Source organism: Sander vitreus, chromosome 9 (genome assembly GCF_031162955.1).
Source record: "Sander vitreus isolate 19-12246 chromosome 9, sanVit1, whole genome shotgun sequence".
In the NCBI taxonomy this organism is placed as follows: domain Eukaryota; kingdom Metazoa; phylum Chordata; class Actinopteri; order Perciformes; family Percidae; genus Sander; species Sander vitreus.
In genome coordinates this window covers 5,019,978-5,037,736 of record NC_135863.1, presented here as the reverse complement: position 1 = coordinate 5,037,736, position 17,759 = coordinate 5,019,978, and the positions used below count along the sequence as shown (strand labels likewise).

General features: G+C 39.6%; 1 protein-coding gene across 3 annotated transcripts; it reads right to left on the bottom strand.

Moving 5' to 3' along the window:
• Nucleotides 1-1,096: 1,096 nt before the first annotated feature.
• Nucleotides 1,097-17,275, bottom strand: ttc14 (tetratricopeptide repeat domain 14). 3 transcript variants are annotated; one of them, XM_078258416.1, is made up of 13 exons: nucleotides 17,117-17,275; nucleotides 16,603-16,751; nucleotides 15,961-16,091; nucleotides 14,223-14,422; nucleotides 13,392-13,476; nucleotides 11,509-11,638; nucleotides 10,994-11,149; nucleotides 9,333-9,404; nucleotides 9,067-9,186; nucleotides 8,222-8,344; nucleotides 5,671-5,788; nucleotides 3,057-3,160; nucleotides 1,097-2,918 (listed from the first exon to the last, which is right to left on the bottom strand). In XM_078258416.1, the coding sequence occupies exons 2-13, from the start codon at nucleotides 16,734-16,736 to the stop codon at nucleotides 1,901-1,903; spliced, it is 2,391 nt and encodes a 796-aa protein (XP_078114542.1). In that variant the 5' UTR covers nucleotides 16,737-16,751; nucleotides 17,117-17,275; the 3' UTR covers nucleotides 1,097-1,900. The 3 variants fall into 3 exon arrangements, with proteins under 3 accessions (XP_078114542.1, XP_078114543.1, XP_078114541.1); XM_078258417.1 differs by having other exon boundaries at nucleotides 16,603-16,737; XM_078258415.1 differs by having other exon boundaries at nucleotides 16,603-17,275.
• Nucleotides 17,276-17,759: the final 484 nt, after the last annotated feature.

The following is a 17,759-nucleotide window of genomic DNA, read 5'->3' as shown; positions in this document are numbered from 1 at the left end:
GTATAGATACTATACTATATACTGTTATATTGTTGTACTACACTATATATTTCATATTCTATACTACCCTATACTGTTTAATTTCTCTATTTCATAATGTACCATATTATACTGCTAGTATGTTACATTGACTCACGCAATATATTCTATTGTAAGACTTAATCACAGCACTTTATCATGTCATCTGTCTCCAAATGGTCTGTATAGTTTATAATATACATAGTATCTAATATACATAGTATATTATACTATCTGTATACGTGTTGTTTCTGTTGTACTGCTGCAACAACCAAATTTCCCTACTGGTGATCAATAAAGGTGTAATGTATCTTCTTTTATATAATGCTTAAAAAAAGCCTGTTCATGTGAGAGTATACTGATTGTGTCATTTGGGCTAACCTATCCTTAGACAGTGTACCAGATCAGTGTGATGTTGCTGTGTGTTTTCCCTTCTTCCATTTTGTTTTCATTAAACTTTAAGTCTGGTGACCATGGAGGGAAAACCACACAAGCTAGCAGTGCTTGCTTATCCTAAAACTTCAAACAGATCTGGTATACAGTAGCTTCCATGGAAAATGAATCCTGTTCCACACATATTACTGAGCCAGAAGGGGTAGCATGCCTCTGCAAAATAGAGTGGCATTTCTCTCTCTGGCAGGTGTATAGCTGATCCTGTGCAAGACGCTTGAAACAGCCCCACAGCTGAATATTTCTACCATAATCATTGACTGGAGGTTTTCTGCACTGTTGCATTTACATCATCATGGACTATGTCTTTGAATATGCAAGCTCTTTGCAAGCGTCAAGTTAAAACGGACTCTTTTAACAGAGTAATGACCATTGGACTTCGGATGTTGTCCTCCATCATAGAGATGTTATTTTAACCTACTGGTCTCTTTATGTTGTTTTTGGTCTTGTGAGATAGAAAATGACTTCAGTTTTTTGAAAAATTCTCAGTAAAACACTTTCAATTTTAAATTTGATTTCACTGCAGCCTCCTGTACTCGACACTAGTAGCATTAACACAAAAGGGTTATATTAACTTAGTAAATATGTGATATTAGTTAAGTGAAGAAGACTAGCAAAACCTGGCATGTAGTTTTGACATTTTAAATGCTTTATTGATTCAGTTGAGTTTGTTTTACTGCAGGAGAGAAATATGTTGGGATACAACTGGAACATTTGCATTGCGTAAAAAGCTTGAAAAAGTACCGCTGTGGTACTAACACTAACAGTCAGGTTGTTTGGGATTTTAACAAGCCACAGAAAGAATGCACAAAATGGCACAAGGCAGTAAACGTAAGGCAGTGTCTTTTAACAGATACAAGTCTCAACTTAAGATGAACACATAACATGAGATATTAAAGCCGGAAGCAACTGATGTGATGTCAGACGTGCTGTATAATGTCATAACAGAAATTATATATCAATCAAAAATGTACACAAACATCTCTCCCAACTCTTAAAAGGAGAAATTGCCAAAGATGACCAAATATTGACTTCAGATGTAATATTTTTAGTCATGATGTTCTCGCATTTAGTTATTTCTCAGAAGATACAATAAGTGGAAATTGTTATTCTTTCTTATCACGTTGTTTTGGAAAGTATTTTGTTATGAACACTTCAATACATTTTGACCAGCTATTATCCAGCAATTACTACAGTTGCTCACAAGCCTTAAATCCAGCATAAGGACTAAGACATTTCAAAGTAAAATGACTCAAAGGTTTCTCTAACACTAAACAACTGGGGACATTCAATCAACAACACATTTGGCCATTCCTTCAGCAGTGTAAGCTTGATGCACTGTCCAGAACGAATGATTTCCTGGACAACAAACAAACATCCATTTCTTGTTTCACTAGTATTGGGCACATTCTGGACTTTTGGTTTCGAGTTATTATTTTGGCCCGACTCCTTTCTCCTTCTCAAACTGCGCAATCTGATTGAAAATATCTAACAGGTTAGAAGGGAGGTCTTTTTTAGGCCTTTCGACTGGAACTGAGGTCAAACTACTCTGTTTATGATTTCCAGCACCTTCTGAGTTTTTACTGTTTCCTGCATCTGACCTTTCATCATCTACTTTCCCCTTTCTACAGTCTCTCTTTGCCTCTTCTAGCTCCCGAATTTCCTCCCACCCTTTGTTTTCATACCTACCACCATCGAAGGAGTTCCACCTGGAAGAGTCATGTCTCATTCTACTCTCCACGTGTTTGGATGCAGAACCAGAGTTCCCTAAATACTCAGATTTGAAACTGGACTTCCGTGAATACTCAGACTCAGCTGACGAGCAAGATACTTTTCGCTTTCTGTTTTCGTCTAAGCTACTTCTCCTCTTGGAGTCACTGCCTCTCCTGTCTTTCCTGTAATCCTCCTTCCCTCTATCCCTGCTCTTATCCTCCCTTTCTCTACTCCTGCTCCCCCTCTCCTCTCTTTCGGGGCTTCTGCTCAGAGTATTTTTCCTTTTCCTTGTCCTGCTCTCCTCTCTGTCCCCTCTCTTCCTGTCTCTGCGTGAGGAGTCTGACTCTCCGTCCTCTGAAGCTGCAGACAAAGAATACAGTTGAGAGATCCGTCTATCTTCAGCATCCTTCTCCACTACCTCCTCCTCATCCCTCTCTCCAAACCCCGGGCCTCCCTTCTGGTTGAGAAAAGTGGCGGAGGTGTTAGGAGGAGCAGGATACCACTCCACCTCGTCCTCCTCTTTCTCCTTCCGGTCTTTCTCGCTCTTACCCTCTTCACTCCTCACTGAGGAGATCCTGCGATGGTGCTTACTTCCCCGCTCAGACCTCCTCCTCTTCTTTTTCTTCTTTTTGGACCTTCTGCGAGAGGAGGAAGACGATGAAGAAGGAGAGGAGTTCCTGGAAAAAGTGGAGGACGATGAAGAGGAAGAGGCTGATCTCTTCCGTTTTTTCTTCATCCTGTTAAAAAACAACAACATTGACTGAACATTGTATTCTAATAAAACAGCGGCTGCTTTAAAGTTATAAAATGACTTACATGCCTTCATCTGCAGCATATTTACCTGCCACACCTTTAAAAGATCAGAGCAAACTCACCTCTTATCCTCTTTTAAGATCTTACGCAATTTCTCAGCGCTGGTCTGGCTGCTCGTAGCTTTCTGCTCCTTAGCCAGCGCTTCTTCTCTCAGGCGAATCGATTTCTTTACGGTCGCCGGGCAAGGGAAGACATGACAATGGCAGGCAAAAGTCCATAGAAACATTTAAACACGCAATGACCCAAGAGATGCAACAGAGACCCCGAAATCGAGCGGTTATTCAGCCATTCATTCATTTAGTCAGCCATTCGTGTTGGGGCCAAAAGTATGGGGAGCAAGAGGGAAGTCAAAGGTTTTGAGAAGGACATAAGAACGTCACAATACAACAGATGACAGAATGATTGAGAAATATACGGAGAGTCAGATATTTACCACAGAAAAAGTGGTGTGATCCAAGAGAACGGTAGAGAAGCAGATTAATGGACAGAGGTACAGACAGAGATGTGCAGAGAAAACAAACAGCATTTGTTTCCCATTGAGACAGAGAAGGATTCAACGTTACCGTATTTGGACCGGGGACACGGCAAGTGTCCAGGGAAGGAGTCGTCGTCATTGTGCAGTTTTTATATTTTCACCCCCGCAAGGCAGGTGGACAAAGCCATGGCAGTTGGAGGGTCAACGGGCAGAGTCCCAGGGTTGCAGACACACACACACACACACGAAAACACTTCATCAGTATTACAAATCAACAGTGTCGGGAACATGGATGCATTTATGCACAAAATTCAGTGTATATTAAGGACATTGTTCAGAGCAGAACACCAGAAACATTTGTATTGAACGTATACATTTAGTACGTAGTATGGGATTGGTACATAGCAATTTTCTTATTAGTGGTGGTGACCATGGCTGACTGGGTCATTAGAAGAGAACAGCGTTCTTGTTAATGTTATTTGTAACACCTGTGCTCTTCCTACGATGACAAGTCAAAAACCTTTGCTGGGGAAAAGTCTTTTTTTTGTTCAGATAATAAAAGTAAGACAATGTTGTTATTGTGTTTTGATGTTGGATAAAATAAAATTAATTTACAATTTTGTAAAGGGAAACCCTAACCAGTTTGCATCTGTGTGATACTGTATATAAACACACAAAGCACGTTTCATGTTTTGATATAAATATTGAACTAACTAGTTTATTCAATCCTTCCTGTTTAACACAGAGACAAAGAGTGTAGAGTGGCAAACAGGGAACCAGTTTGACAGGCCATGCAACTACTGCAGCAGATGGACCTTGGACGTGCTTGATTTAGCTGCAAAATGTTACACCAACACTGCCTGTATCAAACACATGTAAGTCTATGTGTAAACGTACAGGTTTGGTCAGGTTTAATAGCCACAAGAGGCACTTTTTTATTGTAATGTCATCTTAAAAGCCAAACAATGAAGTTGTGAGTCTGCTGCATACACTTGATTGTAAAATTCAAACATGTCTCTGCTATAACTGTAGCTTATTCCATTAGTCTGAGGGATTTTAGCTGAGAGACAGAAGAGTCAAAGTTTCATTTGATCAAAGGGTCATGTTTTCCATACAAATGGTTAGGAGACAGAATGGGGGAAGGGGGGGCAGTTTCTTCTATATCAAAGGGTATTGTGAACTACATTAACATGACTTGTGATTTCTGGAAGGCCTCAGGAAATGTATATTGTATTGCCAGACTCAATCAACATCGTCATGAGTTTAGCATTTGTACCTTTGTTTTACTTGAGGATATTTAAGACTGAATGTCTGAGAGGACTGCATTCAGATGCCTCCCCTTAATGCAGCAGGACATAAAAGACTTGATTCATCACACCAGTGACTTTGTGATTTTTTGAGAACAAGGACAATTTCCTCCACTGTAAATTTCTATGACACTGTAACTGATTTTTGGCCCATTTGGGGGCAGCAGAAACAAGCTGTGAACACAAAACTGAAACATTATCACCTTTTAGGTTGATATGGGGAACTTGTTAGTAATCAGTTGCCCGTTACCTGGCAAATGTAAGTAAAATATTTGCTCTCCTTATAACTGTTGTTCTCAGTCTCCACCAACTCCTGGAGGAAATATCTGGCTCTTTAGCCGCTAAATACGTAATTATGTTCACCAGCTAGTCATGAACTTTGTGTGTCATTTGAACAGGTAGTGTACATTTGGGCTTTTAGAGCTTCCAGCTGCGGCTTAAAAGGACACTGATGGCCAGAAACCCGAAAACAGTGAGCTGAAAGATGCTAAAACGCTCCGTAGAGCAGCAGAGTTGGTGATTGCTAATACAAAAATATTAATTTTAAGCGCTTTATGAAACAAAGACTGGATCAAACATCTTTGTCACAAAGAAACACAAAGATGCTAAGTGATCTTTATTTGCTTCACCCGTTTAGTTTTTCTAAAGTCACAGTTAACACAACATTCATATGTAGACTTAAAGGTTTGATACGCCCATTAGAATCAGAATCGGAGAGGGTTTTATTGCCAAGTATGTTTTTTTAACACATACAAGGAATTTGTTTTGGTGTTGTTGGTGCACGTCACACATTCTCTAGATGGACAGATAGATTATTGTTTCCTTGTGCTTTAATAGTTAAGCCAAAAGTAAACATTGTGCATACCTGCCAACTTTGTGTGGGGGCCCACTCACCTGTATAGTGTCTGTGATCTTGTGCAGGGCCTCCTGCGCCTCAGGGTTTGAGTCATCTAGGGATAGAGCTCTCCTGTACAACCCCTCCGCTGTTACTAGTTTCTCCTGTTCTTCAAGCCTGGACACACATACACAACACACATAGTGGACCTCTGAGTAGGTTACGCATATTTTTCAGTAACATTTGTTAACAATATTCCCATAAACAGGAGAGTTCCTGTTGGCCTCTTTTAAATTATGAGAACAAACCAAACCGGTTGATAATCACACGTCTGTTCCAAAACAGCATTTCTGTCATTATTTTGTGAAGTGAATGTCTGCTTCCCCCTAAACATACAAGAACTACATGTTCTTGTTTTGGGCTGCAAACAAAACTTCCTCATTCTCCAAGATGGAGTTGAAGCACAGCCCTGACACTGAACTTAGGTTTTCTACTCAACATAAATAAAGCATTGAATTGGAGGAGCTTGTTGCAAGGCCTGGGAGTAAACCCTGCCTGACAACATCAGCTAAAGTCAAGAAAGTGTTTTAACCTTAAGTTACTTTAAATGACTGGCTGCCTTGCTGCTCGACTACCCAATTGCAGTTAAATGCAGCAGTGGCATAAAAAAGGATAGTCAAACCGATCTAATATGCCTCTATACTGACTAAGCGATTAGCTTTGCCACTCACTGTTGTGTGGTAAACTTGCAAATCCATTCATTCATTACACAAAAGTGTTTCTCTGCGTTTTTCTGCAATAGTGCCACCTAGTGGTGGATGTGTGTAATTTCTTTGAATCTTTGCAATTTTCACCAGTTGTGACCATAGACAGTATATAAGAATGAACCAACAGATCCCGTTGCTCTGGACGGAGACCAGTGAAGGATATTAGAAGCACTTTTCCGGTGATGGCTGAGCGTTACTGCGCAGCCTCCAACTGAGAGAGACGACGTAAATGTGACGTGAGCAACCTGTCTGAAAGTTGTAAGTCTTCTGGTAGCTGTGCCAAGAGAAATCTCAATCATTCCCAATCTTGCAGAGACGGAGAGCGTAGGTATATGTAAGGAGATAACATGGACACAGTCTACACACTAAAATGCTACTTAACATTAGTAATTAAACGTAAACAGCTAATGTAAGTCCAAACTGCCTGCGAGCTTCTCCTGTACTATACGGTAATTCCTCTACTATGCCACAGTAAGTCGCGTGGTTATGACACAATCGTTAGCCTATTTTTACAAAAACGTCTACTACGGAGCCATAACGTGAGGTACAAGGTAATGGAGCCTTTTATACATTGTCGTGTTTCTTTAGAAATAAACAATGGACAATTAAAGTCTTTAAACGCTTCAAATGTAAAGTTATTCGCTGTCAAAGTGGCGCCAAAATGAATGCCAGTCAATGGAATGCTAACGTCAGGTGATCGCTTTGTAGCATCAAAATGGCGCCATAGGAGGTTCGAGCTCTGAAGCGAAGCTTACCCCCTTATTGTGACATGTGTGCAAATCTTTTCGAGTTTTCGTGCATTCTAACACCCTCAAAAATGCGACGAAGGACTCGGAAAAATAATAATCTGACCAAAAACAATAGGGTCCTTGCAGTTTCACTGCTCGGGCACTAATAATGTATAAAGTCAAAAATTGAATGGTTCCAGAGTCTATCCAGAAGCAGTTTCAGATTAGAGAGAGCAAGTATGAACTGAGGGGAATGTGGATGTTCACAAAGATAAAGATTAGAACAAATGTAAAACAAAGATGTATATCAGCAAAAGGTGTAAACTTGTGGAATCTTTTAGATGAAGTAAAAATGTGTTACACATTACAAAGATTTAAAAAAAATACTAAAAAGTAGGATGATTAACAAATATAAAAGTGAGGCATGAATGGCAATGTGTATATGAATGGGAATGTATTTTGTTTTGTTTATTTTTATTTCTGTGCATATGGGTGATAATATGTATATCGAATATGATATGAAATCAGTGATAATACATTTTTTGGATAATAAAGGACCTAAGGATTAAAAAAACATAATAAAAAAGGATGTAAAAAGGGTAGGTGTAATAAACAAATGCTTCAACCTACACCTTTTCGATCAGTATTGATCATAAATGAGTTAAGATGTAATGATTATGTAAGTGATGTTGTCTATTGATGTGATTGATGATTGACTGAAATAAACTAAACATCATGAGTAAAAAGCAAAACGCACATAAATGTGTGTTGCAGGAAATTAACTCCCTTGAAGGTCCATTTCCAAAGAAAAAAGAAAGTGTGTGTGGGATGATTTATAACAACCTTAGCTAACAATCAAGCATATCTCTCATTGATTCTGGTCTTTTCAAACTAGTATGCAAAATAGAGCTGGAAATAAAATATAGCATTTTTTTTTTATTCACCAAAACAACCAGAAAAGATACCTTGTGAAGAATTTGCTACTGAGCGGTCCATAGCAATGCATTGAAATGGCTTGATTGTTATTATTTTACTTTTAATCTATTGTAGCAGTATTCAATTAAAATGTCTTACACCTCTGAACTATAATGAAAGCAAAAGGTAGCACTGCTTACTGCTTTCCTCTCTCCACCAGCGTCTGGCAGAGGTACTTCTTGGCGTTGCGGTGATCTGGACAGCTCACCAGGGCCAATTCAAAGTCTGTTATAGCCTTCATGATGCTGCCTTTGTTAGCATACCTGTGAATATCCAATGAGGGAAACACACAGTAAGAACAAAAAACATCTAAAAGGAGAATCCAATCATTCTATCTGCAGGAAGTATAACAACTGAGAAAAGGATTTATTGTCATGTTTTTTTTAAAGACTGTTCAATGGTATTACTAACTAGACTGTTTTAACACATTACTAATGCATACAGAGGGATTATAATGTCTAAGTTGCAGTGTAAATGCATAAAATAGACAATTATGTAAATAAATACAAGCAAATGTTAACGTTACAGCAATTTTCTGGATCATTTATCCATTATGCAATTCAAGGAGTTTGCTTTCTGTTATATCATCGCGCTTTATCAGGGTTTAAAGACATAAATGGCATGGGCTTGTAAAATTATACTGAGCAGGCACCAAGCCAAAGACAGCTTTTCCAAATTAATTGATATATAAACTTTCTTAAGCAATGTTTGTCAGTGCTGCCAACTCTTTTCAATTTAAAATAAAAAATATATCAACTATTTCTTTTAAACAATGACTGCAACTAATTAAAACATTAAATAAAAATGTAGAGTTGTAGATTGCTTGTGAAGCTCTTAAGTATGGGTATACAATGCATGAATGTGAATTCAAGATGTAGGCCCATGTAAGACTGGTAATTACTGGAAATCGTGACACCAAACCAGAGTTTTACAGTATTATAACATCCACAGTAGGTTGCATGACTTAAAATAATAATCAACTTACAGAGCTCCACGTGCCACCAGTGCTTCTACATTATTAGTGTCGATATGCAAAGCTTTGTTATATTCGTTCATGGCTTCCACATGACGACCATGTTTGAAGTGGTCCACACCTGCACGGACACTAAAACAACAACAACATAGATGGATTGGTAAATAGGTTTATATTAACATCAAGTCAGAAGAAGCCAGAGGATGAAAGACTATATAAAAGAAGATGTTGTGATACTGTAATAACAATGGGAGACCAATGAAACATTTAAGCATTACCACTTCAAGGCCCATGATGCAGACTGTTTCTTCCTGATTGCAGAGGCAAAATCCTCCTCTTGAAAAAGTTTACTGTGGAGAAAAGAGCCACAAGTAAGAACTCTATTGACCCTCAAAGATGTCGTCTCTCAACATTGTAGGCTTCCTTTTCCTATAGAGTACCACTATTTATAGTACCTGCCAACCTAGGAGGCTAATCGTTTTCATTTGGAAAGAAAATTATATATTATATGTAAACACTCAGAAGGTTTTGATTATAGAGCGTTCCATTAGTTGCCAACTGACCGGTAACGTTGCATGAACCAAAGACATCTATACATTAATTAGAATAGGATAAAGGTGTTGTCAATGTCCTTAATCTTCTTATAGTTTTCCAGGCCTTAAGTATCCTTACCATTACTTACTTACATACAATACTTTTCACATTACGCAACGTTCCTTAACATTTGGTAACAGGGGCGACACAATTTTGATTTTAAATTGAAACTGTCGAAATGAGCTTTCGATTTCGACTATCGAAATCAAATGCACGATCGGCGTTTCCTCCCAGTGTTTTTTTCTCTCCACCCCTGCCTACCTGCGCACTAGGGTTGGGCGGTAATACGGTATACCGCTGGATCTAAAAATAGCAACGGTATCAGTTTCAATACCGTCATTACAAAAAATGCAATGCACTTATATAGGAGACAAGGATTAAATATTAAATTGTGGTGACCCACAAGTAAGACTGAAAGAGACATTCACCACGGTACTGTACCTTTAAGGGAGAGGTGTTATGATATACGAGTTCCGGGTTAACGGCTGAATTATGTCAAACGACGACGGTGGTGAAAATGCTGTTGCTGCGGCACGGCTAATGTCGGTGCTATCTACGTGGCCACCATCAAGTTACCAGACTTTTGGCAGCACAACCCACGGCCGTGGTTTCAACACATCGAGGCCCAGTTCCAGCTGAGAGGAATAACACAGGACGTTACAAAGTATTTCCACGTGGTATCGGCCTTAGATGCATCAACAACAGCCAGGGCTATGGCGCTGTTAGAGGCTCCTCCGGCTAACGGCAAGTACGACGCACTCAAAACATTCCTGTTGGAAGTATTTGAACTGTCGGAGCTGGAGAAAGCAGACCGCCTGCTGTCCCTGAACGGCCTTGGGGACAGCAAGCCGTCCAAGTTAATGGAGAGGATGCTGGCTGTGCTGGGCGCGGCGGATCCCTCATTTGTCTTCGCCCACATTTTCCTGCGGCAGCTTCCAGCACCCGTGCGCACCGCACTGGCCTGCTCCCCCCTCTCTTCCTCCAGAGACTATCGGGCGCTGGTTGTGGAGGCAGACAGGATTTTCCTCGCCAACCGACAGCAGTTTGTCCACATGCTGCTGCCCCCACAGCACACGTCTGCCCCGCTTGCACTCCACAAAATATAATTTATGTAATTATGTGCGGTTGTCATCACGTGACAGTGTGGAGGAGAAAGTAGTTTTTTGTAAGTTGTTGTTATGTTATTATTGTTTCAGTATTAGTGTTTGGTATTCAGTTTCTGAACGGTGCACAAGCCAACAGTTTGGTGACGCCGTCTGACAATCCAACAATCAAACAAAATATGGTACTCTGTATACTGTATATTAAAATACTCAATTTGTTTAAAAAAAAAAACAATGTTTACCTTTGTAGTCCTCTCATCATTGATGGTGGGTGGGCGTCACTAACCCCCACCTTCTCCAGCAGGTAGTCCACGACAGATGGGTTGTGGTAACCATGGCAACTCTTTAGTATACACTCATAGGTCTCACTGGAGTCGGCGGCTGCACGAACGCTACGACTAAGAAAAGAGGAGTCAGACACGACAAGAGAAAACACTAAACACAAATTATTACAGTTCAGGCCACAATTAGCTGTGCTTAAAAGGCTGATTTATCTTCTCTGGTGATCACAAGGCGTCTACGTAGCTCAAAAAGAATATGTTTACATGAGCATTAGTGGTGAAAGCAGCGGATCTGTATTAAATAATGAAGAGCAGCCAGAATCATCTGAAGTACGGCATGACAGGGTGAAATAGTTAGTACCACCAACAGAGAGATTAGGTACATTTTGTTGGTCTGCAACTAAGTGTTAGTTTATTTAGTTTGGTAAGTCTGTCAGAGTTCAGTGTATTTTGTAGTGTTTTGTCATGCCATGTACCTGTAGTGTATGGGCAGCTCCTCCCGAGGAAAGACACCCAGTTTGATGTGCTCTAAGCTGGGAAAAAGAGAGGCCTGGTGGAGGGAAACTGTGATTTTCTCCTGGTAACGGTCAATATCTTTCACTGCAGCTACAGAACAAGAAAGTGCAGAATTTAGTTGAACACTTTTTCTGTTTAACTTGTGGAGTAACAAAAACAGCAAAAGCTCAGAAGAAATAAAGGCATGTTCTACCGACTTATAGGTAGCTATAACTTGAATAACACTTCAACAATAAATGGATTTTAGTGGCTTAAAAAACATAAGCCACTTTCCTAGAACCCTTTTTTTCTCGTGTTCCGACTGGACCAATTTGGGGATTTTTAAGTTCCTCTGGCCGCAGTTCCTGTAACTCTTTAAGCTCCTACTTCTAAGCAGGGTCTTTTCCCTTTTCAGCATATGAACCTAGGTCAACAAGGGTCGGGTTTCCGGTACGGACAGATCAACAACGGGACAATTTTAACATTTTTGCCATCAGCTTATTCATCACTAAATTCACTTCTGACAACGTTTTAGGCGAGAAACCAACTGTTAGATTTTCCGCTAGCTCGTCGCTCGGCCAGTCATGCTCAGAGACCCCGCTGTAAGCTCGAGGTCTCTCAGACCACTCTCGTAAATAAGAGGCTTTTATTTCGCCATTGGTGGTTTGTTTGTTTAAATATCACAACACATGTCCATCATAAGATTAACAGGAACCTTGTGGTTAACTGTCTTTTCGGAGTTAAACTCCACAAGTGTGCCATGCGGGCTTAACAAAACTCGCAGGCCAGCCGTCACTCGCACACACAGTCACGCACACGCACACGCACAGTCACACGCACACACACACACACAGCAGGCAGAGGCGGGGGAGAGAGCGATAGCCTACTCGTTTCTCTTCGGGAGACTAGTTTAAATTATGACAAATATGCTATATACATTAGATTTAGTATTTAGTTCATACTATTTTTGGTGCATTTGTTTTCTGATTTTAACGCTATAAAGACCGTTGCCGTGCTTACATCACTCCCTTACCCCTCCTATTGTCCCTATGGCCACTTGGCCAGTGCGAATGCAAAAGGTTTTGGGGGAGAGTAGTTAGTAGATCTGTTTAGAAGTGGACTTTTCCTATAACTAAGTTCCTGTAACTACTAGGTCGGAAAACGGCTATATTGGCATTTTACAGTGGAAGACAGCGAAAGCAGCTCTGTTTTTGCATTAGAAGGGGCATGTAATTTAAAAATTGTGAAATACAACCCAGGAAGGAGCTTTGAGGGAGAGATATAAAAGTTGGAAAGCTTATCAGCCAAATCACTGCAGTGGTTTATAATACTATGAGGAAGGACTAAACAACTAGTGTTTGATGGCCTCCACATATTGCTTACTGTCATATGAAGCCCTTTTCCCCCTAAACCTGTATGACAACTTTACGGGAAAAAGCCTTAAGTCTGGCTGTTAGAGGAAGTCTGCACTAGGGATGGGTATCGTTCCCTCCCCCCCGATACCTGTACAAATACTGTAACTTTGACACCAATTCCTATTAAACAAAAAGAAATTCCATTACACATTACTGCACAAATCTTTTTATTTACTTTTCAGATCCTACTCCTTGAGCCCTATCTCGGTGCGTAATTAAGTAGTTTTTCCTGCGTGCCTCTAGGACATATGTAATATGTAATGTTAATGTTATTGGCTCACTGACTGATGAGATTTACTGCTTAGGTATTGAAATTGGGGATTGAATGACGAGGCATTTTTCGATACTTTAGAAGCAATTCGGTCAGTGCCTAAAAAGTATTGAATTCGGTACTCAGCCCTAGTCTGCACATGGCTGATTGTTTATGATAAAGTGACTTAGACACTAACCTCTGATGAAGTCCCCGATCTGGTAGTAAGACAGAGGATCATCATGGCTGCCAGTGGATGGAATTTCTCTGATGTGACATAAAGCCTTAAGGTAGAAAGGAAAGAAATGGCTAGTTTACATATGTCTCCAGGTGTTTTCTGTTATTGCACCAGGTGAGTGGTCCGACAGGAAGTCACTAAAGTAACTTTATGGAAATACTCAGGAGCAGCACAACTGTGGATACGTAATGAAGGTTCGGGATATTACACAGAAGCATTTAATGAAATCTTGATCGACGAGAATTAGGAAGCTGTAGAGTTTAACCACAGTGCCATCCCAACACTAATCTATGTCTATTTCTAAGAGGCATATAAATCCTGCTAAAGCTGTCAAGTTTGGGTTATGCAAAAATATTAAATGGCACTATAACATAGGCATCACAAACACTGATGCTCACCCAAATCTTGTTCTTGAAATAGGCTAAGGTGTATGTGAGGCCCCTTTACCCTGTTTCCGCCCACCTTTAAAAGGAGACGTCCCGAACACACTTATCATAAAGACACCTAGATTTCCTAGACACACACGCACGCATGCCACGATGAACACGCTGACCACCTACAATATATGTGCACAATATAATAATCAATAAATAATATAAATGAGACCATGAACAACATACAGTATGTGGCTCCTACAACATGTACTCCCACCAGCAGTGTGAATTCCTGAGTGACTACTGGTATAGCTGGCCAACTGACAATCCAGGTCTTCTGCATCTACAATGTTTCGATCTGTTACGAGGTTTATGACATGGCTCAAGTGTATTTAATTGATTTAGCTTGTTGACATACCGACAACTCTAGGTCTTCTATGTCTCTCTTCAGTCCTCCTGCAGTGCAAAGCAGAGTGAGAAAGAAGCCATATTCTCTAATGTTGTTGATCCTCCCCACCACAAGGTCTCCTTTCTCCAAGTCCCTGTACAGCATGGCTCTTCTTTCATCATAAGACACCTTCATAAATAACTCCAATGGTGGCATGATGGCATAGGGCTCTGAGGAAGAAGAAGCAGAAAGCTGAATCAAACATGTCGCATATAAAAGATGCATTTCGTTATATTAGACTGAGAGTATATCCCCATTAACCCTCCTTACACCAAGCCATTTCTGAGCGTTTTTTGCTCCTGTCAGATCTCACTGTGGGCTCATTTCCCCCCTCTATTTGCAAGTCTTGTATATCAAATTAACAAGCACAACCATGGGCAGAAGCAGAAGAAGCTCCTAAATGTCTTTTGAGCAGTATAACACAGGCAATGGCATAAAACATAACAAAAAGGAAAAAAATGTAAGCTAAATTCCTTTGATAATTTATATTATATGTATATATATATATATATATATATATATATATATATATATATATATATATATATATATATATATAACAACAATATATAACAACAGTCTAACAGACTGATGTGACCAAAAACCTTTGAATTTGGTCCAGTACTGAGCGAGACTGCAATGACGGGCCGGCATGAACCGAGCTGCAGTGCCTTGCTTTTTGGCTATAGGCTATAATACATCCATGATTTTGTGTTCTATCTAAAAGATGGTTCATATTTGCTCATGTCTCACAGCACTGTTGAATAGAGTGGGGAATCCTCTGACGTGGTGACACAGTGTTGTGTCTGAGGTATATCACTGGACACATCCAGACCACAGATATCTGGCAGCAAAAGGTCCCACTCCTGACAACATATTATTTGGGCATATAGGGGCACAGCACCCAAGGGAGCACTATCAATATCCCGAGCCTCGCAGCCCTTCAGCCGCGCGTCTCTCTCTCTCTCTCTGCTCAAATGAATACAGGTGGTCATCGAACTATAACGACCTCATCCACATTGTCGAAATCATTTAAATATTGAGCGATGGCACTGACAAACGTTTAGATAACAGGAGCCTATAATTGCTGTAGCCTACTCCGAAACAACACCCCCTGAATGCCTTTTTCTCATCTTGCGTTCCAGTCTCCACACCGTTGTCTTCAGACAAAAAGTCACGTCCTGAGATCAATAATGTTGTCAGACACTTTTAGTAACAATCTAAGCCTGTCAGTAGCGGAAAAAAATCACTAATAGTGGACAAAAAGCAAGGCTGCACGATTGCCCCATTAGGTTACATTGCAGCTCGGTCCAGATTGAAAAAAAACGGTAGTTACCCTTTAACACCAGTGGTGGACTGTAACTAAGTAATTTACTCAAGTACTGTACTTAAGTACACATTTGAGGTATTGTACTTAACTTGAGTCTTTTCATGCCACTTTCTACTTCACTACATTTCAGAGAGAATTACTGTACTTTTTACTCCACTACATAAATCTGACAGCAACTTGATTGGCTTCAATGTTGTTGGCTATGATGTAAAGTTATGTTGTTTGCCAACTTAAAAGATTAAAAAGACTCAGAAGTGATTTGACTGTTTTGCTATTGTTCAAGTGTTTTAGTGTTGGCAGACACACTTTACAAAACAAATTAGATTTGACGGTTTAGTCTGGAAAGAGCCTGAAAGATGTGGTCAAACCAACACACACCTGCAGCGTCCTCCTCCTCATGCTGCTCCTCTTCTTGATGAGTGGCGGTCTTCCATGCTGGACAGAAAAGGATGTCAGCCTTCCTGGCAATGAACTGCTCCACAAGGGGGCTGTCCTGCCCATCACTCTTGCTGCACACAAAACATGTTCAGCAGAGGCTCTTTAGCAAATAAACTTTTGTCACATAAGTGTTGTGTACTGCACACTTGGTAAACAGGTACATAGAAAGATGAAATCAAGCAAAAAACTGAATTCTCAAACTAAGTTTATTAGAGATACAACTTTTTGGTCATGGCCTTTCATGAGGCATCACATTTACGATATGAAAACATCTTTATTCTGGATCCACAGGCTGCAACAACCAAAAAAAGTTAAATTGCCCACACCGGAGACAATTAAACTATATTACTAATAAAACATCCTTCAAATGGAGACCTATGGGCCTCATTTATAAAACTGCCTACGTGATCTTGGACTGTAGAAAATTGTGACAAGCACTTTTCACTATTTTTAGACAGTTTATTGATTTACACATTAATTTAAAAAAGTATTAAGTTGCAGCCCTAAAAAAAATTAAAGATTAGATGGACAATGAAAGACACGAGATTTAAAAACAAAACGTAACTTGCTGAAATAGCCTACCTTTCACACGTGGCCTTGCACAGGTCAGACACCACAGCTTGGAAGTCTGGGTTTTCTATTTGTTCACATTTCAGTTTGTTGAACAATGATTGTCCATGATATGTCAGACACTGCCGCAACAAGTCTCTATCCATTCTGCGTTTACAGAACTGCAGTCACATTATTGTAACGTTACAAGTCAACAAATACAGCAGGATATGGTTAAAACGACTTAACGTTAAGGGTCTTACATTTTAAGCAAATGTTACATTTGTCTTATGTCTAATGGCAGAGAGATCATGTATTTTAAAAATCGCTACATACATACATGTATCAGACTGTGCGACAACTCGCAAACTGTTTAATTATTTAGGGTCCGTTGAATACAGATTATTGGACATAAATTAGATAACAACGTTGCTCTACTTCGTAACGTAGCTAAACGTTAGCTAGTGTTAGCTAGCAAACAAAACGCTAGTTAGTCATGCTAACACACTGACACATTAACATTTGGAGTTTAGACTTGCAGACTCACAATATTCCAATTGTTTTACATATGAAAAGTCCCACCGTTTTCTATAGAATAAAACACAACTAACATTTTAATTACACAAAGTTTAGCTAGAGCAGCAAACTCGACTACTCAAATGTCCGTGCATTGCCACTACACATGCACAAGTGCGCATGCGCAGGGTGTGTTACATTGAAACTGTCAGCAGAAACTAAATCCACCTCGGAACTAATGAATCAAAACATTTCTTTAAAATACTTTAAACTGAACTTAATTAAAAAATATAATGTATAATGAATATAGGATAAAATCAAGCTCCACCACTTTCATACAGGATGTAGGATTATTGCCATTATTTACCATGCATTACTAAAGTACCACATTCTGTACTAGGATGCTTGTATATGTTGAAATCAAAAACATACTGACATTAAGACTCACTAATGAACTGTAAATGATGTACTGTATATTATATGAATTGTAAATTATATATTATAGTTTAGAATGTGATTTGGCATTCTTTGAGAAAAGAGTAATTTCACTGATGAAAAACCTTCAAACAAAAACAGTGTACAATAAGAGTGTACAATGACTAAGCAACTATCACAATCATGACTTACTAGAAGCTGACCCAATACAGTTATTAAACTAATTGCGATTTTTTCAA